At 46.7% G+C, this 25,745-nt stretch overlaps 1 protein-coding gene and 1 pseudogene across 2 annotated transcripts; both read right to left on the reverse strand.

Annotated features, from left to right (window-relative positions):
* Window positions 1-628: 628 nt before the first annotated feature.
* Window positions 629-22,847, reverse strand: Mgst3 (microsomal glutathione S-transferase 3). Of its 2 annotated transcripts, none has more exons than XM_031388503.1 (6): window positions 22,721-22,847; window positions 6,835-6,958; window positions 5,767-5,840; window positions 3,994-4,051; window positions 2,266-2,338; window positions 629-878 (listed from the first exon to the last, which is right to left on the reverse strand). In XM_031388503.1, the coding sequence occupies exons 2-6, from the start codon at window positions 6,949-6,951 to the stop codon at window positions 742-744; spliced, it is 459 nt and encodes a 152-aa protein (XP_031244363.1). In that variant the 5' UTR covers window positions 6,952-6,958; window positions 22,721-22,847; the 3' UTR covers window positions 629-741. The 2 variants fall into 2 exon arrangements, with proteins under 2 accessions (XP_031244363.1, XP_031244366.1); XM_031388506.1 differs by having other exon boundaries at window positions 22,730-22,822.
* LOC116096805 overlaps window positions 22,280-25,745 on the reverse strand; it is a 41,160-nt pseudogene continuing 37,694 nt past the window's right edge.

Genomic DNA, 25,745 nt, shown 5'->3' on the forward strand with positions numbered 1-25,745 from the left:
AGTTTCATTATCTTAAGAAAAAGCTTTAAACAATTATGTATATTTGGGTTTTTAAAAAGACTTTCTTCTTATATGTAAGTACACTGTAGTTGTCTTCAGATACCCCAGAAGAGGGCATCAGATCTTGTTACAGAAGGTTGTGAGCCACCATGTGGTTTCTGGGATTTGAACTCGGGACCTTCGGAAGAATAGTCAGTGCCCTAACCACTGAGCCATCTCTCCAGCCCCTAGTTATGTTTATTTGTATGGGTGTTCCATAGGAGTGCAACATACAGTGTACACGCAGAGGTCAGAGGGTAACTTGTGGGAGCCAGTTAAACTCAGGTCATCAAGCTTTATGACAAGTGTCATTACCTGCTCATCTGAGTGAACCCATTATTTAACTTTTTAAGCAATATAAAACGGTCTCCAATAGATTTTTTTAAAAAAAAGTCCATACTGTTAATTATTAGCAGTACTATGTTTGAACTAGAGCTAAGGCTCAATTTTTCTGCCCTCATCACCATAGTCAGACTTCATCTCAGCTTCACAGACTACGTGAGGAGGGATACTCACAGCTTTGCTCTTAATGAATGGAAATGGCACCCTTATTTCAGTAAGACTCAAAGAAAGAGATGTAGTCAGGAGGTTTAGGTACGAGGCTGATGCCAGATAAGATTTTATTATATTTTAAAAAAACAGTGGAACTGGAAATAAGGGTAAGTCGTTCAAAGTGAAGGAGAGTCGGAAGGCCCCCATCCCTCAGTGGCAGGATCTGGACCCGCTGCCCAAGCCCGGTCTGATCCAGCCGAGATGCTGGAAAGCAGAGCACACGGTTGTGCCCATCAGGGCAAAGAGGGCAAGAGAGCTCACACCTCCTCGATACCGCTTGCTAGGGTCTGAAAGACAAAGACAGCGAAAGTCACCAGAACATTCACAAGCCATTCTTCTGCTCTAGCATCTGAGGTCGTATATTCAACCAGCTGTTCTCCGGAGGTTGACCAACTCTAGCCTAGGGCCATCAGTATGCTAGAGGCTAGGTGCAAAGTAATTCTCCAATAGCACTGCCTAGACTATGGAGAACCCTGTAAGTCAAGCAACTTTATCTTAGGGCCAATAGGAGCATTTGCCTCTGGAATGACACAGCCTTTTCCTCTCTGCTAGCCATTTATCCCAGCGGTGGTCAGGTTTTGCAAACATAGCACCTTGCTTTGATTCCTGGTAGCTCTGGTTAGCCCTTAATGTTTCTACGGCTGCTTCCTCATCTGTACGACAGGCTGGTGGCTGCATGTGGAATTGCTGTGAGCTTGCATAGCGTATGTAAAGTTCCCAGACAATCAACTGGCACTTCGAAAGTGCTCCATGGCTTGTTACCTTCTAAGGGTAGTAAGAAGAAAAAGAAAACAGGACTGGCAAGATGTCTCAGGGGTTAAGAGCACTGACTGCTCTTCCGAAGGTCCTGAGTTCAAATCCCAGCAACCACATGGTGGCTCCCAACCATCTGTAATGAGATCTGATGCCCTCTTCTGGGGTGTCTGAAGACAGCTACAGTGTACTTACATGTAATAAATGAATAATTAAAAAAAAAAAGATTTAAAGAAGAAAAGGAACAGACCTTCCATGGTTAAGCCACTTCCTCATTTTAAATCATATTTTATGTACATGGGCGTTTTTGTCTGCATGTGTGTCTGTGCGCCACTTGCATGGATCCCCTAGAGCTGGAGTTACAGACTGTTGTGAACTGCTATGTAGGTGCTGGGAATCAAACCTGGATTCTCCAGAAGAGCAGCCGGTCATCAGAACAGTCAAGCCATTTCTTGGGCCCTATTTCTTCCCCCATTTTTAAATCCCAACCAAGAGTTAAAATACAGTAACAATATTTAAAATTTGGCTGGGCGGTGGGTGATTTGTGAGGGAGAGGCAGGCATATCTCTGCGAGTTCAAGGCCAGCCTGGTCTACGGAGTAAGTTCCAGGGCAGCCAGGGCTACACAGAGAAACCCTGTCTCAAAAACCCAACATTAAATAAAAATGAAAAATAAGTAAAAATTGTTTTGGGGGCAGAGAAGATGGCTCAGTGGTTAGGCGTATTTGCTGCTCTTGCAGAGGACCAGAATTTAGTCATCCACACCCATGGCAGGTGCCTTGCAACCACCTGTAACTGCAGCTCCAGGGGATTAATACCCTCTCTCTGCCCTCCATGGGCCCGTGGACATAGGTACATAATACATATTAAAGAAGATGAAATCTAAAATGTATTTCCTTGGCAGATGTCAACATGTACTTACCCCCTGTGTAGTAGCCATATGCGTAAAGAACTCGCCCAATAATCCAGGCCAGGCCCAGGCCAGATGCTATACGCTAAGATAAAAAGACAGCTCAGTGTTTGCATTGAAGTAACAAACCATTAATTAATGTCTAGAGTTGCCTGCACTTGTGTTGGCCAACGGTAATCTCATGCATTTGCTAATTTTTTTCTCACAGAGTTAGGAAATCATGGGATTATGTGTTTTAGTCAGGAAAGTTGAAGACCTGTGGTTGTCTACAATGGCGCGCTCAACTTCGAGGTGAGTCCTAGCTTTCCTGATGGGTGGACCGGAAGGAACTTCCTGCTCAGGGCAACTGGGGGAACTGGTTCTGGAGCTCAGGTCAAGGGCAGGCAGGCCTCAGGGTTCCAGGGTGAGTCAGAAGAGGAAACTCTGATGTCTGAAACGGGACCCTGGGTCCCACACTGACTGAACAGCTGCTGGGGCTGCACTGTCTACAGGGACAATGCCTGGATGCAGCCAGTGCTACAGCCTGCACACAGTAGGGGTGGAGCTCGATGAGACAAGGTGAGAAAAAAAATGTATAGCACCCCCTGAATATGTGTACTCAGAGGGAAAAAGGCTCCCCATTCCCAACCCCCTCCATTCCTTTCACCCTGAGCAACCCCCCTGGCCAGACAGAATTAAGAGGGAGCAAAGGTTGGGGGGTAGGGTGAGCAGGTGACCTTCCCAAGTCCTTTTTCAATCTGGTAGTGCTATGGGCTGTGCTGGTTGCTATGGGAGGATTTTGCTTGAACGGGACTCTGGAGGAGAAATCTCTGAGGGAGGATGAAGCTAAACTATCGACAGGGCCCCAGTTACTCTCTGTTTAAGCTTAGTCTCTGCTGGCCAGCCGTTCTGTGTTAAGTTTTGGGGCTGTTTCTGGCTGTAGAGTTGCCTGCCTGTCCCTTAGGTGTTGCTGTCCCTCAGGTGTTGCTGTCCTTCAGGTGTTGCTGTCCCTCAGGTGTTGCTGTCCCTCAGGTGTTGCTGTCTCTCAGGTGTTGCTGTCCCTCAGGTGTTGCTGTCCCTCAGGTGTTGCTGTCCCTCAGGTATTGCTGTCCCTCAGGTGTTGCCCGAGGCCGGGTGCTGCAGACACCTGCACTTCCTTCTTCCTCATCTCTTGTGGCTTTGCTTAACTGTCACCTTAGTCAGAGCCCTGGGCCTGGCCACTCTACACATAATCTCTTGAGGCCCCACACTCCTGTCCCGCCCCTCCCAACAGTGTGCTACTGGGCGCTCACCAGTTTCTAACATACCAAATAATTTACTTATAACCCCAACGAAAGGAAAGGCCGATTAACCCAGGCGTCTGGCTATCTTGTTCATTCCTGTAACCTTGGGTATGGGTAGATTTTTTTTTTTTTTTTTTTTTTTTTTTTGCATAGATGAATGAGGAAAGAAAAATCCACTCCCTGTGGACACAAACCTTTTAGGAATAGACCTGGGTTCAAAGTCCCATGCTCCTGTGGCTGGGCTGACCCCATGAAAGTTAAACAGTGTCTAAGAGGCTTTTTTCCTCACTCTGAAAAAACGAGGTGAGATACTGCCTGCTTTAAAGCAAACCTCCGAACAAATCAGTAAATAAAATCCTTTTAAATATGGGCTGCTGGATACCAGGCTCCTCACTCTGTGTTCCTTTCCTTCTCCCTGTGCCCACGGTAGCTCAGGGAACCGCAGCTTAATGGATGATTAGCCCCAGAAGAAACTTACCGGGTGGTAAACACCTCCCACGGTCAGGAAAAACAGGAAGGGAGGGTACACCTCCAACCTGGAATGGACAGAAAGTAACTTTTTAAAAAGTGTCCTCAAGCCTGGCGGTGGTGGCTCACACCTTTCTTTAATCCTGATACCCAGATAGGCAGAGGCAGGCAGATCTGTGAGTTTGAGGCCAGCCTGGTCTACAGAGTGAGTTCCCGGACAGGCAAGGTTATGGAGACATGTCTTGAAAAAAAAACAAACCACCCAAAAAAACCACCTACAAAGTTTCCTCATGGATGCCTGTCCAGAACTTTAAGAACTATAAGGAACTCTACCTTCATGCTAGAAGGCTAGAAGCTCAAATCCAAACTCTGTCTGAAGGGAGAAGTCTGCCTACCAGGGCCCACGCTTGTTTGCTCTAGTTGAGAGTAAAAGAACTTCACATCCTAGAAACTCAGGAGGAAGGTCTCAGATCGGGAAAGGGCTCCTGATGGAAGGATGCAAACTCGGAAATGTCCCGCGGGCTCATGTGCTTGGGCACCCATCTCCACACTTAGTGGCACTGTTTTTGGAGGTTGTGGGACCTTTGGGGACAGGGGCCTGACAGGCAGGTATAGGCCACTAAGGGTGGGCTTTGGGGAATACAGCCCAGCAGAGGACTCGTGTTTCCTGTCTGCCTTGGTGATCAGCTGCAAGTCTCTGCCATCACCAATCTGGTGATTATTCTTAATATCATGGACTACTTTCTTTTAATTGTGAGCCAAGATAAATCCTTCCTCCACTCAGTTCTCTGTCAGGTGTGTGTGTGTGTGTGTGTGTATGCAATACATGAATGCAATCCGTTAGATGGGACCGGCAAACACCGCAGAGGGTCACCGTAAAGACATTGTGATGGCTACTAATTGTCAACAGAACCAAGGCTCACTGGGAGGATGGACACGCCCATGGATGATTTGGATTGTGTTTGTTAATTGAAGTAGAAAGAACTGCCCACCATGGGTGGCACCAATCCCTGGCTGGGACCTGAACTATGTAAGTGAAAGGAACGGAGTAGTAGCTGGCCTTCATCACTCTCTGCTTCTTGACTGTGGATGTGATAGAACCACTTGTCCCCTGCTTCAGGCTCCTGTCACCCTGACTTTTCTATCATGAAGGGCTGACCCTTGAACTGTGAGCCGGAATAAACCTCTCTCCCCCTAAGCTCATTATATCACAGTAACAGGAAAAGACATTTCAGAAAAGACTAGTCAGAAGTTGCTCTGTTTATTTCAAGACAGGGTTTCTCTGGGTAGCCCTGGCTGTCCTGGAACTCATTTTGTAGACCAGGCTGGCCTCAATCTCACAGAGATACATGCCTGCCTCTGCCTGAGTGCTGGGATTTAAGATGAGTGCCACCACAGAAGTGTTGGCACTGGCTAAGACTGGCTAAGGAGTGTTCTCCTTCTAAAAATACTTAGTTTTATTCAGTATTCAAATCTGTTCACATAGTAACTTGAAGTTTATTTTTATTTGTGTGTATGAGTGAACGTATGTGTGTGTTCCAATGTGTAAGTTAGACTTTTTTCTCTCTTTTTGCCATGTGGGCCCCAGGGATCAAATTTAGATTATCAGGTTTGGCAAAAAGTACCTTAATTTTCTGAGCCTTCTTGCCTCCCCCTGAACTCCAACACTAACATTTTAATGATACTTTTAACGAGGTACCCATGATTGCCATGCTAGCTATTACTGGGCACATTCAGGGCTGGAGTGATGGACATCTTTGCCGTCTGGCAGCATGACACTCACGTGTTCTGGTGGGCGCGCTGAATGCAGTTGAACATATGCCCATTCTCAGGATCTGTGCTGTACATGACAGGGTACTGTTAAAGCAAAGGCCAAGCAGAGAGTAAGTGCTGAGAATTAACTGACACCACAACGGAGACAACCCGAAGCACCTGCTACCGTCCTCCTGATGGGTGAGCGCCTGGCTGCCGCTCTGCGGTCTCTGTAGTGCCGAGGTTTTCAATTCTCAGCAGCAGGTTTGGCGTTTCTAGCCAGCCTAAGGTAGTGAGAACCTGTGACTATGCTGTGGTTACAAAAAGAGACAGGAGTGGCTTCTGCCCAGCCAGTGTTTCTCATTGATGTCATGAATCAATGGGGGACTGCTAATGATGACAGAGACACCATAGGGAAATGGCTGATTCCCAAGAGTCACCACATACCACATCCCCTTAAGATCTCCCTTAACAGAGAGCAGATAATTGAGTGACTGAGAATTTTATTGCAAGTGTCCATTAGAATAAAAGGAGAGGCAGCCAGATATGAACACTTAAAAAGAGCTTCCACTGAGGGTGTCTAATTACAAGATGCTAAATGCAAGCAGACATCTAATTGCTCACCAGGGAGAGCTTTAGAAGTTGCCCTTCTAGTTCAGCCAGAACTAAAGGAAGTATTTAACAGATTTCCTTTCTGCAGCTACTGGCTAAACTCGGGTTAAGCGCAGCAACTCTTCTCTATTTAGGAATCAGGAAAATCAATTTAAAGACCTCCTTTGTAAAGTAGCGAACTTGGAAGCAATACGGCTACTTCACCCGTTTTAGAAAACAGCAGTGTCCCTGGCAAATAGCTCTAGACAAAAATGGACTTTTAATCCCAGTAGGCCTGGTCTTTCGACAGAGGAGCTAAAGTCCAACGAAGTGTAAACTACGTCCCAGCCTCTTAGGAACAAAATCTTCATGGGTGTGTTGTCCAAAAAAATTGCCACCACCTGTCACCACTAATCACTAAGCTCTCCCTCCAGGACTGAAAACAAGTCTTGGATAAGCTGGTGGCCTCAGGAAGCCCACGGAGGCACCTGCCGGCGAGTCTACTTACCTCCACCTTGTACTTCTTGCGGGCTTTGCCCACATTGATGGCTAGGTGGAGCACCATCACAAAGCTGGCAGCACCAGTGAGAAGCACAAATCCATATTCCTTAGAGAGGACAGCCATCTTGGCTCTGTGGAAGAAAGTACAACACGGTGGGGAAACTAACGTAATGCTGTACAACACGGTGGGGAAACTAATGTAATGTTGTGGGCGTCACGTAGCATGAGGCTGTAGCACAGTGCCTCGTTACCAGCAGATGTATACAGACCACAAAGACATTCCAGAGCTAGGAAGATGGCTCAGTAGGTAAACTGTTTGCTGCACAAACAGGAGGACCTGACTCCGGATCCTCAGCCTCTACTGTACTGGGCTGTGCTGCGGATGAAGACAAGCAGATTTCTGGAGCACACTGGCTGGCCAGTTTTAATAAAAAAGGTGAGCTTCAGACTCAGTGAGAGAACATGCCTCAAAAAAAAGAAGGTACAGAGTAAGAGAGGTTAAAACAAAAACCCTCAGAGTTAACCCCTGGCGTCCATATGAGCATGTGCAGGTTAAGAACACCTGCATACACGCAAGTGCACATACATGCATGTATCACACATACACACCACACATGCACATACTATACATATATAGGACACACATACACTCTGCCAAATTTCAAGAGGAAAGAGATGTTTCTAAGAGGTCATCAGAAATACTACTGTGTATTAGACAACAGAATTAAAAATTACTCCAGTCTGCAGTCTGGTCTCAGGGATCAGTATCAAATCATACTTCCTTCCTTCCCTCTTCCTTCCTTCACCTTGCTTCCTTCATTATTTTTTTTTTAAGATTTACTTATTTATTTTATGTATATGAGTATACTGTAGCTGCACAGATGCAGATGGCCGTGAGCCATCATGTGGCTGCTGGGAATTGAACTCAGGACCTCTGCTTGCTCCAGCCCTGCTTGCTCCAGCCCTGCTCACTCCAGGGTAATTACACTGTAGCTGTCTTCAGAGAGCACCAGAAGAGGGCGTCAGATCTCATTACAGATGGTTGTGAGCCACCATGTGGTTGCAGGGATCTGAACTCGGGACCTTTGGAAGAGCAGTCAGTGCTCTTACCTGCTGAGCCATCTCGCCAGCCCCCCACCCCCGCTTCCTTCCTTTATCTCTTCCTTTCCATATTGAGAACGGATTTTACTTCCTTACTTCTTTATTATTTATTTTTGTGTGCACACGCAGCCATGCACATACAGCTGTGTGCACGTGTGGAGGTTACAGGCCAGTCTGTAGGAGTCACTTCTCTCCACCGCCATGTGGGCCCTGGGGCTTGGACTCCAGCCATCTGGCACCTTTAGCTACTGAGCCATCTCACGGGCTACATAATTGCAGTTTTTGAGACAGAGTTTCTCTGCGTCGCCTAAGTTGGCCTGGTACTCAATAGATAATCCAGAGGGGCCTTGAGATCCCAGCAACCATCTTACCTCGGCCTCCCAAGTATTGAGATTACAGGTGTGTGCTACTATGACTAGCTGTATATTCTCTTTCGTTCAATATCCATTTACAAGTTTCACTGGGATCACAGCAATGATTATGGCCACTAAAATTTTACACTGGGAAGTATTTAACATGACACCCTTTAACAAAGTAGCATCTACAACAGCTTCTGGAGAGGATGACTGTGAGCTCAGGACTGACCACCCTTCCACCCTGATCCTGGCCACATGCTGGCACGCTTTTAGAAACCAGAGTGGTGAAGCCCCGCTAGAGAACTCTGACATCAACGCCTGGCCCCTAAGTCAATGGTGTAGACAAGACACACAGTCTGGCAGGCCCCTGAGAACCCAGGCTGCCCATCAGATCATCCCAAGCCCCACAGAGAGTTCTGACGTCTGCAACTTATTTTGGAATGCATAGAAAAGTTGGGAATACAAGATGAACAAGTGTTAACAATGCAGACTGGGGTGGTAGCTATGTGGTTTCACGATACAATTCTTTTCATTTTTTTTCTGACCACGCAGGAGAAACTGCTTTGAGAGAAAGCTAATCCTGGATCATCTTGCAATGTTCAGCATTCAAGCTCCGGTCGCAAGGCACCAGGGAGAACAAAACTTAGCAGGTGGACGAGGCTTTAAGCATCTCAGAGCCCACTGGGCTGTCCACTTACCTCTGTGAGCTAAGGGTTCAGAGCACACTGGCACAAAGGGCAGCTGTAACACCTCAGGGTATGCTGAAGTGACTCACTACCACATGCAAGGCTGCCCCAAGCCAGGAGCTCCTGTGTGATCGCTTGCTGTTTGTGAAAGCGCACACTGATCGGCAAAGGCTTAAGAAGAGGAGGCAGGAAGATTGTAAGTTCCAGGCCAGCCTGTGTTTTGCCTTTAAGGGCTGGGGGAGATAGCTTAGCTGGTATAAAATGCTTGCTGAGCAACCATGAGGGCCTGAGTTCAATTCCTGGCACACATGCAAAAAAAAGTCTGGCAAGATGGCACCTGCAGTCTTATATTTCTACTGCTGTGGAGACAGGGAGCTTGCAGGAGCTTGCAGGACAGCCAGTGGAGCCTGATTGGTGAGCTCCTCCCGAGGAGCAACAACAGTCCAGGTTGTCCTGTGGCTTCCACATGCATGTGTATGCAAACACATCTGACGTTCACACAGCCACCGAAATAAATAAAGTCTGTCTCTGATGGGTATCTAATTTTCATTGCCCCAACAGCCAGCTCAGGGCATTGCCCTGCTGCAGAACATTTCTAGTGATCCTTAAAAAATGAAAGTAGTCTTACCATCAGAGGAACACCCAGAGCTTATGTGCTACATCCAGAATCTAAAGCAGGAAGTATTATGGGTAGGATTCAACTCAGATTTGTCTGGCTCCCATGGCCTCTTTCAGTCCTGATTACGGTGGAGCTACAATGTCTTTCTCAATATGAAATCTGGAGGGTGAGCAAGTTGCTCGGATCTTTAAAAAGCAAGTTTCTCAGGAGTAGAGAGATGGCTCAGTGGTTGAGAGTACTGGCTGCTATTTCAGGTTTGATTATTCCATATGGTGGCTCACAACTTCACTCCCAGGGGAATTCAATAACTACTTCTATCTGGCATCCAAGGGCACTACACTCATGTGGCTTACAGGCATGTGTGCAGGCAAAATACCCATGTACATAAAAATAAATAAATTAAAAAAAAATACAGTTCTCCTGGATTAGAAAACTACCATTTGGGTTCTAAGCCCCTCAGACCTGTCACCACCCCACCCCAGCACACAGTAATCAATTCTCACCAGATTTCCCCTCTTATGATCTCCATCCTGCCCTGCTTACTTGCCCTTCAGAGGGGCCAGACACACTGCAGGCCAGATGTCTCTATGACTCAGCCCTAGGTGCCTCCAGGTGAGAAGCCACACCAGCCCAGCTTCAGAGGAGAGGCCCTGGGTGCTCTCCAAGTTTCTTCTCCTTCCTTTTCTCTTCCCAAGTTATAAAGTCAACACGTGTGAGAAGCTATGGCATCAATTATGGAGCAAGAATACAGTGTGAACTCTGAACACCTCCCTGAAAATACAAGCAAGCCTACTTCCCTTCCTTGGCGTTAAACCACTGGGGCCAAACAGGCCATTGAAACCGAAGCTGCCTCCAAGGCTGTCAGAGCTGCGCTTGTAAGGACAACGAAAGGAAACACACTTACTCTAGGGCAGTCTGAGAGTCTGGAGGCTCAAGCCCATGAGGGCAGACCTGGGACAAGCTCAGGTTTTAGAATTCATAAAAACACTCTAGTTCAGTAAAACGCCAGAACGGGGCTTAGCTGCTGACCAGTTTTCCTGATGTCTAAGAGCAGCCAGGCAGGCAAGACAGGAGAAGCCATCTTTGGGTGGATATCGACTGCACATAAGAGCCATTCCCAAAGCAACTGCTCTGCAGTCTACAACTAGAAATGAACACTTCTGCCAGCCTCCTCCTTCAGAGGAGAACTGTAGACGGCTGGGTGTTCACACCGGCTGAGAGTCCACCCCTTTCCTCAGTTCATGAAGGTGATGTGACCAGGATGAACCTGGGTGGAGGTAAGAGACCCAGCATCAAGACAGGTTGGTAAAGCCGGGCAGTGGTGGCGCATGCCTTTAATCCCAGCCCTTGGGAGGCAGAGGAAGGCAGATTTCTGAGTTCGAGGCCAGCCTGGCCTACAGAGTGAGTTCCAGGACAGCCAGGGCTACGCAAGGAAACACTATCTTGAAAAACAAAAAAACAAAACAAAAAAACAACAAAAAAATGACATGCTGGTGACATTTAGAGCACTGGACTTGGCTGGTTCAAGGATGGATCTGACCCCCTTTTTCCTGCACTCCAGCTTTTACGGCTCCACAAAACTACTATTCAAGCTGCAAAGGGCAGGGAGCAATTAAACAGCCTTACCCAGCTGCAATAGCTACGAACCATGACGATAATCAGCTAGGGCAAGATAAGCATAGAGGTGCAGTCAGCATGACTCGCCACTTGGTAGCAACCAACACCCATCTAATTGGACTTGAGGCCTGTTCGGTAGGAAGATATCATGCCGGATACTGGAAACCTAATCAATTATCCAGAGCTAGTGAGATCACCTTGAAGAATAATCCACTACTGCCACTTTGCCAGACCAACATAATTTGTTATACATCCTAACTCATATCCCCCTGCCTATAGGTAAGGGTAACTACCAGCCCTCATCAATGGAGCTTCTCTTTACAGAAAATGGAGACCGTCCCAGAAAACCACGGCTGGACACAATGCAGAGATTGTGGGGAGTACAGCTGAAAACTGATAGATTTTTATATCAGCTCCCGAACCTACAGCTCTGGGCACATCATGGGAAAGGGGATGGAAGGATTGTAAGAGCCTGTGTACCAGGAAGTGGGCTGTGAAAGAGTCTCTCCTAGAAATGGCTGCAATGGCAGTATCAATGGGCATGTTTTAATGGAAGGAGGGAATTTCACACGGTGCCACCTCTAGGCAAAGAACTTCAGGCTACGAATGACAGCTGGGAGATGGAAAGTCAGCCTCTCCCAGGGATGAGCCCCCTTGCTGGTTGCTGAATGCAAAGTGGTCAGCCCTGAAACCATATACAGACAATAGAAATGGACTCGGAAGGTTGTATTTGAATGCATTTGTGCATACACTCACACATATGCATATAACAATAATAAAGCCAAAGACTCTATCAGCTTGAGGGGAGGGGGGAGTAGCTAGGAGGGGCCAGAGGGCAGAAAGTGGGAGTTGGGAGGATGATGTAATTCCATTTCCATTGTGAGGGGCGGGCGGAGGGAGCCTGGTGAAATGGTTCAGCAGAAAAGGCAGAGCATTAACTGAAGGTAGGGAAGGGGTATCGGATACCAGCATGGGCGGTTTGTAGGGATCCTCTATGGTGGAGGGCCCTCTTCTCCCTATAGGGTCTCTTCTGCAGGAGCCTTAGACACTTGTAAACAGATAAAGGGACAAAGCCTGGAATGCTGCCTTTCAGAAAGGTGGAAGAGCCCTTCCGACACCTCCACATACCCCTTCCAGGGAGGAGTCCTACTTCGGATGGCTAGTCTGTACTCGGAGAAGACAGTGAGAACAGTCTCTGAGCTCTATGTGGTTTGGCATTCCTCATGGCTAGGACTGGTCATGGTACTTACAGGTGCTTATATGATAAGAGCAGCAACTTCTATGGCTCTCAGGAATGCCCCCCCCCCACACACAAAGAGACAGATCATCACCTTATATAGCACCTGGCAATATTTACCGACACTATTTAATTCTGCTTTTCTTCCCTCCAAAGCATCTACTGGAAACCATGGAACAAACGGGATGACGAATTAGCTAGGAAAGAAGTATCTAGAACACAGAGGTCTGCATCATCATTACTAAAAACTTAGATCCAAGGAGTAAAAATGATTAAACATTAGCCTTTAAGGATAGGATTGGCTTAATTCGGTCAAAGTTCAAAAATACTTTGTCACAGGGGGCTGGAGAGATGGCTCAGCGGTTAAGAGCACTGACTACTCTTCCAGAGGTCCTGAGTTCAACTCCCAGCAACCACATGGTGGTTCACAGCCATCTGTAATGGGATCCGATGCCCTCTTCTAGTGTGTCTGAAGGCAGCTCCAGTGTACTCATATAAATAAAAAGTAATAAAAAAATTTTTTTGTCACTGGCTAAGTTCTTATTTTCTGAGACTCTAGGAAAAAAGAGATGGACGTTCTCGGCCCTTAGAGGGTGACCTCTAGGTCAGGGTGCACTGAGAAGGGGAGGCAGCTCAGTTCAGAATCCACACCCAGGCAGCCTCAGCCACACCCTGGGTTGTTAGGAACCCAGAGGCAGCAGATAGCTTACAGGGCCAGGCCCGAGGAACTGATAACTGATATATACGTCCCCCATGATATGAGCACTCATGTGGGCTGCACATAGCTTGCTGATCGCACACCTGCAGCTCTTTTATGGACCCACCAAGATAAGGTTGTGGAGTTTGAGAACTTTTTCCTGCACTGGGTCTTCATGGTCTAGGCACGGCAGCTCTGCAGTGAATGCTTGTAACTGTTTCCCACAGACCAACTGGCTACTGTAACGTGAACCCAGAGAACACAAGATACAAATGTTTCTTCTTTCTTTTCTATTCTTTTCTCTCCCCCTCCCCCCAGGGTTTCTCTGTATAGCCCTGGCTGTCCTGGAACTCACTCTGTACACCAGGCTGGCCTCAAACTCAGAAATCTGCCTGCTTGGGCCTCCCAAGTGTTGGGATTAAAGGCGTGCGCCACCACTGCCCAGCTCCCATTTGTGTTTCTTAATAGTCAAGTATACCAAGATGGTATACCATATGGTACCCAAGTATACCATAGAAACTCAGATGAGAGTTGCTATAGCTCTCAGTCTTCACCTGGAAGGTGTGTTAAGACATGCCCACTCCCCGAGTTTCTGACTCAGTAGGGCTCCAGTGGGGCCTGTGAATGCAACTTTCAAAAGTTCTCAGGTGTCAAGATCATTGCCCAGAGATCAAGTTTTATATGAAAACGGTTGTTTTGGGGCTGGAAATCTGGCTCAGTGATTAAAGACCACTGGCTGCTTTTCTAGAGAACCTGAGTTCAATTCCCAGCACTCACACAACAGTTCACAACTGTCTATAATTCCAGAGTCAGGGTATTCAATGCCTTTTTCTGGCACCAAGGCACCAAGCACCCACATGTTGTGCCAGCATACATGCAGGTGAAAGGCCCATACATACAAAAATAAATGAATGAAATTTTAAAACACTTGTTTTTAGAGGACAAAAAGGAAATTTGTAGGTGGTGGTGATGATTGTATCCGAGACACACTGAGAAGCACACCTCTGTCTCCGTGATCATACAACGCTTCCTATTGGATGGTCCTGGGACCCTCCTCTGCCTGTGGCTTCTCTAGAACATGATGATAGCGGCAGGCTGAGCTGAGGCTAGACCTTGCACAGTTACACTAGAGCTTGCACACACCACAGGACCAATTCCATCTCTTCAGGTTTAACATTTGGCTCAACATGAACTAAACAAGTGGGCAAGAGGGTGCCCCAACCCCGCCTCTGAAACTTTACCTAGTGACAGCCTCTGCCTTCCTGGGCCTCTCTTTATAGCCACAATCACCAGACCAGAATTTTTTTTTTTAACCAATCAAAAGAGTCGGAGTTGCTGGGCAGTGGTGGCGCACGCCTTTAATCCCAGCACTTGGGAGGCAGAGGCAGGTGGATTTCTGAGTTCGAGGCCAGCCTGGTCTACAGAGTGAGTTCCAGGACAGCCAAGGCTACACAGAGAAACCCTGTCTCGAAAAAAAACCAAAGAGTCGGAGTTTAAGGCTTTACACGCTGCAACAGTGATGGTCACGGTGCAAAAGAGGACCTTCAGGGGTCACTTCTTCTATCATGAACACTTTAAATTTTAAATGAGCATGAGCTCAGTGAAAGACATCTTTAAGGGCTTAGTAGGATCTGCAACAAACTTCTCTTGGAGTTCTTCATTCTTTCTGGCAGAAACAGCAAAATAGGAAAACATTTCACCAATACATGTTGGAAATCTAACTACAAGGCCACGTGCACACCAGGCAGAGACGTTATGTAAGCTCTTTCTCCCCATGTTAATCCTATGCCACAGTTGCTATTACTCCTGTTCTCACATTATCCAGGAGGGAAATAAGGCAAAAAAGAAATTTGGCAATTTGCCTAAGCCTCCATCACCAGGTGAATGCAGGTCTGGGGTCGGAGTGCAGGCAGACTGACCAGTATCTCAACTATTTGTTACGAAAACACCCTGCAGAGCTTACGCCTTGGAAGTCAGAAGCAGCAATAAGGAACAATGCTTGGCAGAGCTGCCGCCCTGAGCAGCGCAGCCGCACCCTGCTTCTGTTCTAGGAGCAAAGGGAAAAGATAGCGAGCAGCCCAGGGGAGGCTGCAGCTAGACAGAAGCTCTTGGGTTCCACCTTACGTTTTCATGGCACTGGGACCCAACCCTACCCATGTTTGGAGCTGAGCATATACAAAATCCCTGCCTCCTGGGTCTTTAGAATATTTTATATCCAGGATTTGCTATAGAGAGTCATTGCCTCCGTACCGATAGAGATGGCTCTTTTTCTTTCCTTCCTTCTTCCTTTCTTTGCTTCCTTCTTTCTTTCGTTCTTTTTTTTTTAATCACTGCTGTTATTTTCTTCTTGGTCAATGTCCCTAGCTAGGACTGATACAATGTTGAAGAGAATAGGCAAATGTGGACATGCTTGTCTTGTTCCTCATGTATGGGGGAAGCATTCAGATCTTCACCATTACATATGATGCTGTAGGAGGTTTTATAGATGCTTCTGCTGCAGCTATGTTATAAATCTAATTATTTTGATATGTTCAAACCACAGTAACTACACACACACACACACACACACACACACACAGTGTTAGTTTTTAAACTTCAACAAAGAATCTTGTAGTCCCCTCCAAAAAAAAAAAAAAAGCCCCAGGTCATGGTGGACTTTCAGGAGAATGAGAATGGTTACTCTGGTAACCAGCCCTTTTGGTCTATAGGGGTGGGGGTAGAACAGTACTCAAAGCTACATCCCTATTGTATAGTTAGGTAGCAAACACCAGCAGATTGTAGGTATGTTACAGACACCATCCATACACTCAGGCTAAGAGCCATAAAACCTAGGCTTAAAATGTGGCATTGTTGGTTTCACCTCCAGGATTTACTCCGTTCCAGGCTGTGAGGCAGCAGCACAGGGGTCTTGGGCTCTTTGGCTCAGGTGCTCTCTTTTAGGAATTCTGCTGACAGATTCTCCTGGGAATATCACTATTCGAGTACTCCAGTTTGGATCAGCCTTGTCTCTGTTTCCTGCTTCTGTCACTGCTGGCCTTATCTCACTGGGGCATAGTTCTTTCAGTTACAGGGAAGGGTTCTGGGCAAGCCTACAGTCAAGTGAATCTTTCTGATGTAACATTCTCTTTCACTGTGTACCCAAGTCCTCTTGGCTGCCCAGTGAAATGCCCCAGGGCACAATCAGCATTGCATAAGTAGAGCGAAGGACAGGAGTTATGGATGTAGGCACTTGTCCCAAAGAATTTATCATTCCTGAGTCACCAAGTTACACAAAACCTTAGGTTTTTAAATGACAGATTTTTCTTTGACTTTAAGTAAACTAACCCAGATTGGACCAACAGCAACTTCTACCTCAGTTTGTGGTATCATTCTTTTGCAATTTTTTAGCTGGTTTTTTATGTTACTACAAACAGGAAGCTGATCGTGACTAAGTATCCTTAGCTCAACATTCCCCCAAAGTCTCATAGCAACCCCTACTTGGTTGGCTGTGCTATCAGTCCAATTATTGTATATGGCAAAACCCCAATGATTTAATGACGGTCACACAGGGAAGGTCATTTACAGGGTTGGCTTGGCCATATAGAATGGGTGTCTCTTCAAGTCCCACATACCAGATGGCTCAGCAAACTCAGGTGGGACTGGAGGCTCGGTTTACTCACTTAAAGCTTCCTCTAACAGCTATCCAACTTCGAGTCAGCCTTTGGATGTTTCCACAAAGGAACAGCCTTTCAGTGACTCCTGAAGGGATTTTTGCCTCAATGAGGTAAGGCAGGAAGTCACGGAAGGAGGAATCAGAGACAGAGCTGATGGAAACCGGAGTACTAGAATAGTGATGTTCCCAGGAGGACCTGCCAGCAGATCCTAGAGGGGAGCACGCCTAGCTAATTCTCCCAAGCCCAGGAGAAGCTTGGTGGGGGAAAGTAGGAAGTGAGGGGAAGCAACACCCAGATAATTCTATCTCTAGGATGAAGAGCCAGCGAGAGTCACGCCATTTCTCTGTGCTCTTCCCACGGTTCCCTAACGGTGGTTCTAGTTCTCTCCCACAGCAAACACATCAAAGCGTGTTTGTCAAACCTTCGAGTAAGCACTGCTCAAATCCTCCTGCCTCTGCCTCCTTCCCACTGTGACTAGGGGTGTAGGGATGCTGAACGTTCAGCATCTGGCAATGCAGGTTCAGTAGCTATTTCTCCAAGGGCTACAACCAGGTAGCTGGCTGAACAAAAGGAACCTCATGTTAATGTGAGTGAGGCCAGCTGCAGCTGGCAGGATGTAGTGGGTCCTTCTCAGGACCTCCGTCTTCAGCCTTGACCATGCACTGGTAGCAGGTCTGGAAATGAGTCGTGTTGGAAAGATGGAAGCCTCCCCCCTTTCATCCAAACACATTCAGCCCTACTGTCGAGCAGGCACAGCTCAGCCACATTCAAGTTTCAGATGGTGTTTTAATTCCAACACTGGTAAACTGTCCCTACTGAAAACAATTGTTAAATACATTACTGGGCTGGTAGAAGGCTGGGGAGGGAAGGACCAGGGAAGCTGGAAGACAAATGAATGGCTCTTGGTGCCGTGGGACAAGCTTGCACTGTTGTGCTAGTTAAGGCCAAGGCAGAAAACTACTTCTCTTTTATTCTTCAGAGTTTGGCTTCTATGTGACAAGACCCTAAACATACATGCTTAAATGACAGTGAGCTTTGACTGGGAAGAGATGGCAATCCTGTACCCCAGGGATTCAAGGACATTGGATTTGTTAGAATAAATTCCAGGTTTCCTGTAGGTATGATGTTAGGTTTCATAAAGAGACTCTCCATGCTTAAAGTTCCATGGGCCGGATACCTTGACACCTGACTTTGAATCCTTGGGTCATGCTGCATAGCCTAGAGCTGAGCCTTCCAGGACACAGGACTCTCTAGACACATCTCACATCTTGCTTCTAGTAGTATGAAGGCAACTGCCTCAGATGGGAAAGGAGAGATATCAAGGAATACAGACAGGAAAAAAAAAAAAAAAAAAAAAAGACACCAAAGCATTTATCAGATGAAGCCAATTTGATAAATTCGGTTCAGGACAAAGCATTTTACCCAGAGGATTGCTTGCCTCCAATTCCACGCCTCCCACTCTCTCAGAGTGATTCCTTCCCTTTTCAGTTTTGTAACAAGTACCATACAACACCCCATGTACAGGGCTGCGATGGATATCGAGACAGAGAAAGAGTTCTGAACCTTTAGAATGCAGTCAGAGTGTGAGGGTACAGTACACACCTGGAGGAGGGGTTGGGCTGGAAGCCACGAAGGTAATGTGTGACAGAGAACATAGGTAAGAAAACAGCCAAGTGTAGAAGCTTGCAGGCAGGCAGGCAGGCAGGCAGGCAGGCAGGCAGGCAGGCAGGCAGGCAGGCAGGTCAATAGTCACACGGCAGAGACAGGAGGCCAGAATTGCTGAAGGGTAGTTACAGAGCCCAGAGGAAGAGCAGGCAAAACCTGTCATTGGTAATCTTTATCTACTATGGATTAAACCTTGTTCTAAGCAATTCAATATTAGCTCATTTAAATCCTCAGGGCCCCTCTATTATGAATTACTACCTCTGCAGGTGAGGGAATTAAGTATTAGAGGGATCAGGTCGTGTCCTTCAAAGCACACAGCCAACCCCAGAGCAAAACCTAGATTCCCACACTCCCTGGTGGTGGTTCCAGATTCCGCAAGTTAAGCCTTGGCCCCATCTCTGAATCAAACTGAAGAGCTAGTTTGCCAACATCTGACCTTCTCCTGAGCATCAAATACACTAACAAGAAAGCAGAGCTAATAATTAGCTCCAAGCTCGGGCCTGATTATAGACTGTGATGTTTCTAATTGGAAAGGGAGAAAAAAAAATCTTGGAAAAGATCCAGAAAAGAGCATGCTTGTTTTAGCGTATGGCAGTTTGAGGAAAGGAGGTGAATGAAGAACACTTCCTCCAGTCTCCTGGCACAGCTTGGCAGGGCAGTCCCGAAGCCGGCTCTTCATTACTGCATCATGATCCGCACAGCCTTATGCACTAGCTGACATTACACAGGAGCGTAAAGTCACAGGGCAGCGAAGCTATGGCTTCCAGAAGAGGAAAAACTCTTGAATGAGTCACACTAATACAACTTGATTTTTCCACCCTAAGAAATAAAGACAGCTTAGAGCTATTATAATTCTTAGCAGATGCTAGATCCCTGGGAAGATACCAGTTGTTAAGAGAGGGAGCCACCTAGGCTGCTGGCTTCCATCTGGCTTGACCCTCCCATGCCTCGTGGGACTTAGAAGCATGCTTTGGCATAATCATTTGCATTTTTCTATCTTTTTTTTTTTTTTAAAAAAAATGCCATTCTTTATTTTTATTATTTATGCATATATGTCTGTGTCTGAAAAGGCCAGAAACGTATGAATGTATGGTGTGTGTGTGTGTGTGTGTGTGTGTGTGTGTGTGTGGTGTGGTGTGTCTGCAAAGGCCAGAAGATGTCAGATCTCCTAGAGCAAGAGTTTCAGTCAGTTGTAAGCTGAGACAGAACTCTGGTCCTCTGGAAAAGCAGCAAGTGCTCTCTCTTAACTGCTGAGCCACAGCCCCAGTCTCCACTTGTATTTCTTAAGCTGGAGAAACAAGAAAGTATTGTTTACTTAAAAAGAGAAAAATTAACTGGGCGGTGGTGGTGCATGCCTTTAATCCCAGAACTTGGGAGGCAGAGGCAGGAGGATTTCTGAGTTGGAGGCCAGTCAGGGCTATACAGAGAAACCCTGTCTCGAAAAACCAGAGAGAGAGAGAGAGAGAGAGAGAGAGAGAGAGAGAGAGAGAGAGAGAGAGAGAGAGGAGAGAGAGAGAGAGATATCTAGGTGTTGTGCATGGCACATGCTCAGAATCTCAGAATGTGGGACACAGAGGCAGGTGGGTTGAGAATCTGAGGTTTGTGAAGACACTGTTTCAAAAGAATAACAAAAAAGTGGGCCATGGCACCTAAGTTTTAGAATTCACATTCTGAATGATAAGCAAGTCAGTCTAGAAAGAACTCAAAGTGCAACAAGAGGCCCTGAGAAACTCTCAATGCATTTGGAAAACAATGTGATTTTCCTGCCCCTGTTGCTGCATTTCTCTTCATAAACAGGCACATGGAAACAATGTGATTTTTCCTGGCCCAGTTGCTGCATTTCTCGTCATAGACAGGCACGTGGAGTCTGTGAGAGAGCTAATCTTACACAGGGAAACCTGGTAATAAGACCAAGTTTTTCTTATTCCAGAGGACAGTAGCCTCGAAAGCAGGATCAATAAACTCAGCTGCGAGGGCTGGGGAGATGGCTCAGTCAGCAAAATTGCTTGCCAAGTAAGCATGGGTAGCTACTTTCAGCTCTCTGCATCCATGTTAAAAAACAAAAAGCAAAAAACTACAAGACCCAGTGCGCAGCAAGCACAGATAGGAAGATCCTGGGCAGTTCAGGCCAGCAGGCTAGCTGAATTAGTAAGATTCAGTGAGATTCTCAAAACTGAGGTGGAGAATGACTAAGGAAAACATCTTCCTATGTATGGACATGCACATGTACTTATAGACATTCATGTGCATGCATACATCATATAGGACACATACACACACACACTTCAGTTGCAAAAATAACAGCAGCATGTTCTAAAGAGATATATTTAAACACAGAGAATGACTAAATCATAGGTTTATATTCTTAAAATTAAAAAAGAAATTTAAATTTAAACCATAGGTTTCAAATTAGCTAAATGTTCAGTCAGTGTTAAACTACTTTTGACAGGGTCATTTGACATCCACTCAGTCCTGACTGGTCCAGAGGCTTTTCAGCATCTCTTTGGATAAACACACGTTTTTGTGAGTGTGTGTGTGTGTGTGTGTGTTTTCTCTGTGCTGTCTCCCTATAAAGGAGTTCATTTTCAGATTGTTTCCTCCAGAACTCTACACAAGCAGGACGGAATCTAAGCGAGGGGAACTCTGCCCTTGTCCTTTAACAAAGGTCTCCATATGTGGCCCAGGCTGGCTTTGAATTACCATTCTCCTGCCCCAGGCTCTCTGGTGCTAAGATTCCAGTTGCAGACCTCTGTGTCCAGCAAGATTTTGTTCCTTAGTCTAAGGAAGCCCCGGGAGTGCAGTGTCTATGGCTGGCCACACTATCACTGTCACTTTATATATATAGTAACACTGGTTAAAGAAAAAAAAAAAAGAATCACTTGACAGAGTTTTCTATTTCTGTAACATTGTGTCAGGAAGAAGCAGAGCAGAATGTGCTTCCCAGGGCGAAGCACATGTTTGGATTTCAGATGTTAGTTTTATTTAACTCCTTAGATAAATTTAGCTCCTGTGAGAATAAACATTCTGGATCTCCTGACTCAAGACAGCATACTCTCATTATTGACACACTGAAAGAAAATACGCCTGCAACTCTGACCAATAACCTTGGCCGCTTCTGGGGAAACTGCAGTCTGCAGGTGCCCTACAGATTTCCGCAGGGAAGCCCTGGTTTCTATTACCACCTTAAAATCTGCAGCAGACTCTGCAAGGCCACACCTAAGCCACCAGCACAGGCAACAGAGCAGAGAGCTGCTTGCTCTCTGGGGCACCTCCTTTCCCTAGTTAAGGGATTCAAGTCCCAACCCGCAGCAGCAGCAGCAGCAGCAGCAGCAGCAGCAGCAGCAGCAGCAGCAGCAGCAGCAGCGTTCCTTTCCTATCCACCCAACCATCTGTCTCTGCTTTTCCTCTACTTCCTTTTCCGCACTGACTTGTACCCTAGGCTACTTGTAGACTGGTGCCTCCCAAGAAAAGAATTAGCAGAAACCACAACCTCGGGAGTGACTCAGAGTCTCTACTCCCTTCTACCACCCTGCAGGTGCCCCACCCCTGTGGTTCTGTCTCCCTGTGGGGACACAGGGTAAGAAGGGACACTTGCGGACATGCAAGGAAGAGATGATTTAAGAAGCCACCCATCCTTCCCATGAAGTCTCTTGCTATTAGGACAGAAGTAAGAAAATGACCCATGTTCAGGTATCAATGCAAATATTTCTACGAGGCGAGAGGAAAACAAATGCAATTCCCTTGGAGACCCTCCGAAAGGATCCTAGCAACAAGACATCCATAGCCGGAGCGGCGCTTGCACGCCACTTATGAAACCTGTGCTAGAGCAGTTCCGAATGGCCAGTTCCCACTGCAGAGCTCGGGGCTCCTTTCTCGGTATTAACAGCTGCAGTGAGTAAGGTCAGGTGGTCTCCGGAAGGCCGAAAGAGGGAGCCCCAGGTCTTTACACAACTGGAGTTAAAGAGGGAGAAGAAAATAAGGAATTGAGGATGAGCTGACCTTGAGAACCTCCCTGAGTTAGAGATAGCAAGGTAGGAGCCTCCGGGAGAAGCTCCTAAGCTATACCATCACGGGGAAGCATGCAGGGCGGGCAGAGGGCAGAGTGGGTAGAAATGCAGAGCTCAAATCGACCGATAAGGAAGGAGGTTGGAGAGAGACCCCAATTCCGTTCCAAGTGGCTGAGATACCGGTTGTGCGTGTGCAGGCAGTCAGGTGCCCCGGTGAAGCTAAAGCTCCTGCAGCTCGCAGGTGCCAGCACTTACCTGGCTCACCTTCGCACGCCCGGTGTAGACTTGCGCTGCACAGCAGTGCCAGGGTGCGGCTCTAGCTCTCCCGCAGGATCCGCCCCACTCCGCCCCGGGCCGGCCACGCCCCCGGGGCCGCCCCCGGCTTTGACAGTTCTCGCTGTCTCTTAAGAGAGATTGCATTTCCTCCCTATTCCGGATAGTCGGCATATTTACTTTTCCGGCTCCCCAGTCTATATATTTGCTCTCCTTCCCAAGTATCTCTTCGTGACTACAGTTTAGTACTGTATTAGTACTGTATTTAGTACTGTATTTAGTATTGGTCGTAGAGATTTGTTCTACTTGGTTAGAGCAGAAACAACACTAACGCTTAGTAATTTGTCCCCGGCAGGCCACCGTAGCTCAGCTCGCTGCGCATGTGCAGGAAGTAGTTTTTGGAGCGCGTGGGGCAGGACGGGGATCTCACCTTTGGACTCTCTTGGGGCTGGGGCGTTTGTGACTATCGGAGTTCCCTTAGCCCCACACTGTTGGCACCCACCGCAGCTCTGCCCACACGGTGCGCCGCACCCATTTTCACTCCCTCCAACCCTTACGGGCGGGCTCCTGTGGTTTGGCTCGCCCAGGTGTTTCTCCCTGGACCCCCGCAGACTTTAACAAAGAGCACAGGCGCACTCTCTTGTGCCCCCTCGTGGCGGCCTCCAGGAGAGCCTTGGATAGGACCTACTGAGCAGAAGTAGACCTTGATTGCTAATTTCTGTAAGTTCTGCTTTAAACCGGTCGTAGAAAGCACCGAAGTTACTTTTTTTTTTGCCCCGCATCTCTGAAGTGCCCTACGAAACTCGACATCTTACTACCTGAGAACCTAGGTCAAACAGCGCATACCTTTAAAGTGTCTGTCCCCTCCCTCCTTTCTCACAAACACAGGAGAATAAGTTTATTCTGTAGCCAAATATGAGTGACCATGACCTGCAGGACACGAATCCAGGTTGCCCAAATACCATGTTCCAACTGGTATTTCATGAACTTCTAGTAACAGAACAAAAGAAAGTCATAAATCAAGTCCCCTTTCCTGTACGTTGGGGGCGGGGGCATCAGGTGTGCGGATTATATAGCGAAGCCTGGAATAAGGTCTCTGATATTCTTTGTCTTGAGTTGGTGGATGCTAGTGGCAGGTTTGTACTCTTTGAAATGATTTGAGTGATAGGTACAAGATAGCTGTTCAGATACATAAATGACTAGTAAGCATGTTAAAGCTAGCTTGATTTGCTGAAGGTTTCCACCCCTCCGCAGTCCCTGAAATTTTAATCAATACAATTTTTTAAGATTTTCAAAATTTTAACCCAGCTTACATATCCTTCCTTTCTTCCACCTGTCTTTCTCCCTCAGCCCAGGCTTGCCTCAAATTCATATTGCCATGTAGCCCAGACTGGTCTTGAACTCCTGATCATCCGGCCTCCACCTTCCAACTGTTGGCATTATAGGGGTGCACTAGTGAGCCCATCCTCCGCTAGAATCTCTTCGTTGGGAGAATTTGCTCTTCTAAGAAAGAGTGCTTGGGAGTGTTTAACAGTCCCATTGAGGAAAGCCTAGGATCAAAGCAGGGGCCCTGGCTTCACTTTCCTTTTTCCTGGCTTGTCTTGCCTACACATGCAGAAGTACATCGAAGGCTCATGAAATCTTTACTCTTGCTGCTTCGTCAGTTTCCAGTTATTCTTATGCTTACCCCTTAAGTATAAGAAAGGCTTCTACTTCAGGTTTCCTGATGTGTTGGGTTTAAAGGACTTGCTTTAACTGAACATTAAGGAAGCAAACAGGAAAAACCTTTTCTGTCTTATTGAGGGGCCTCATTCTCCTCTTGTTTCTGGTCTGTGTAAGAAAAGGCAGCCCAGATGATATAAAGGATGATCAGAAAGTCAGGATAATTCTGGTTGCTGCTTTCACAGACCTTCCGGTCTGACCCTAAACAAGAATTGATTATGTAGGACCTTATTTTAAAAATCTTACAAGGCCAGGAGAAGTGTCGAATGCCTTTTATCCCAGTTCTTGGGAGATAGAGGCAGATGGATCTTCATGAGTTTGAAGCCAGCCTGGTCTGCATACAGAGTTCAGAACAGCTAGGGCTACCTAGTGAACGACTTTCTCAAACAGGCACACATACACACACCCTCTAAACCCAACTAACCAACCAATCAGAAACCAAAACAAACAAACAAACAAAAAAACCAACAACCCCCCCCCCACAAAACCCAACCAGACATCAATAAAACCACCAACCAAGTCAACCAAAACTTTACAAAAGCAATATTTGTCTTTTGTAGAAGCCTTGGGCCATGCAGGCTCATGTGTGAGTGCACACGCCAGGTAGAATGAGTGTGGACACTATTTTCTTTTGTCTGTTTTATAAATTGCAGTCCATTTCCCCTTCATCACCTGCAGTTCATTCTTCAACATTATTGTGTGATGAGTGCGTACCACTTTATGCACATCTTTTGTTGGAGGTAGTTTGTTTTGATTTTTCTATGACTGTACGACTTTTTCAGTAAATCTGTGTGTGTGCTACTGTGATTCGACTAAACTTCTTTAAAGAGAGATTTCTGGATCAGAGCACACACACTTCCTTAAATCTCCCCATGCCTATAAGCAGTGGGCATTTCTGGAAAACAGTGAGTAGTTTCCCCAGTACTGGGTATTGGGTAGACTTTATTTCTGGGTCGGAGTAAGTCTGTTATCTTGAGGCTATTGTGAAGACCAAATGGAGCTATGCACAAGAACCCTGTGTGCTTTCCCTCAGGTTAGTGTATTTGTAGGCCCCAGTAAAACAACAGGAATGTGAAGTGCAGCACTTGGCCCGGAAGTTACTGTGTCCCTGCTGCACTCACCATTCATTCCTTCTCCACTGAACATTCACCATGTAAACTCTCCACAGCATCTCAAGCATAGCTTTTCCCTGAGTCCTTGCTGGCTGCTTTTTATATCCCCGACTCTTAAAATATGTTCCAGATCCTCCAGAGCACCTCTGTCTGTCTCTCCCTCTCTCTCTCTC

The sequence above is a fragment of the Mastomys coucha genome, unplaced genomic scaffold, assembly GCF_008632895.1.
Source record: "Mastomys coucha isolate ucsf_1 unplaced genomic scaffold, UCSF_Mcou_1 pScaffold1, whole genome shotgun sequence".
NCBI lineage: Eukaryota > Metazoa > Chordata > Mammalia > Rodentia > Muridae > Mastomys > Mastomys coucha.

Coding starts and splice junctions, on each gene's coding strand:
- Mgst3 (XM_031388503.1), bottom strand. CDS start 6,951: ATGGCTGTCCTCTCTAAGGAATATGGATTTGTGCTTCTCACTGGTGCT. Junction 5,841..6,834: donor GCAAGAAGTACAAGGTGGAG/GTAAGTAGACTC, acceptor TTGCTTTAACAG/TACCCTGTCATGTACAGCAC. Junction 2,339..3,993: donor TGGGAGGTGTTTACCACCCG/GTAAGTTTCTTC, acceptor TTTTTATCTTAG/CGTATAGCATCTGGCCTGGG.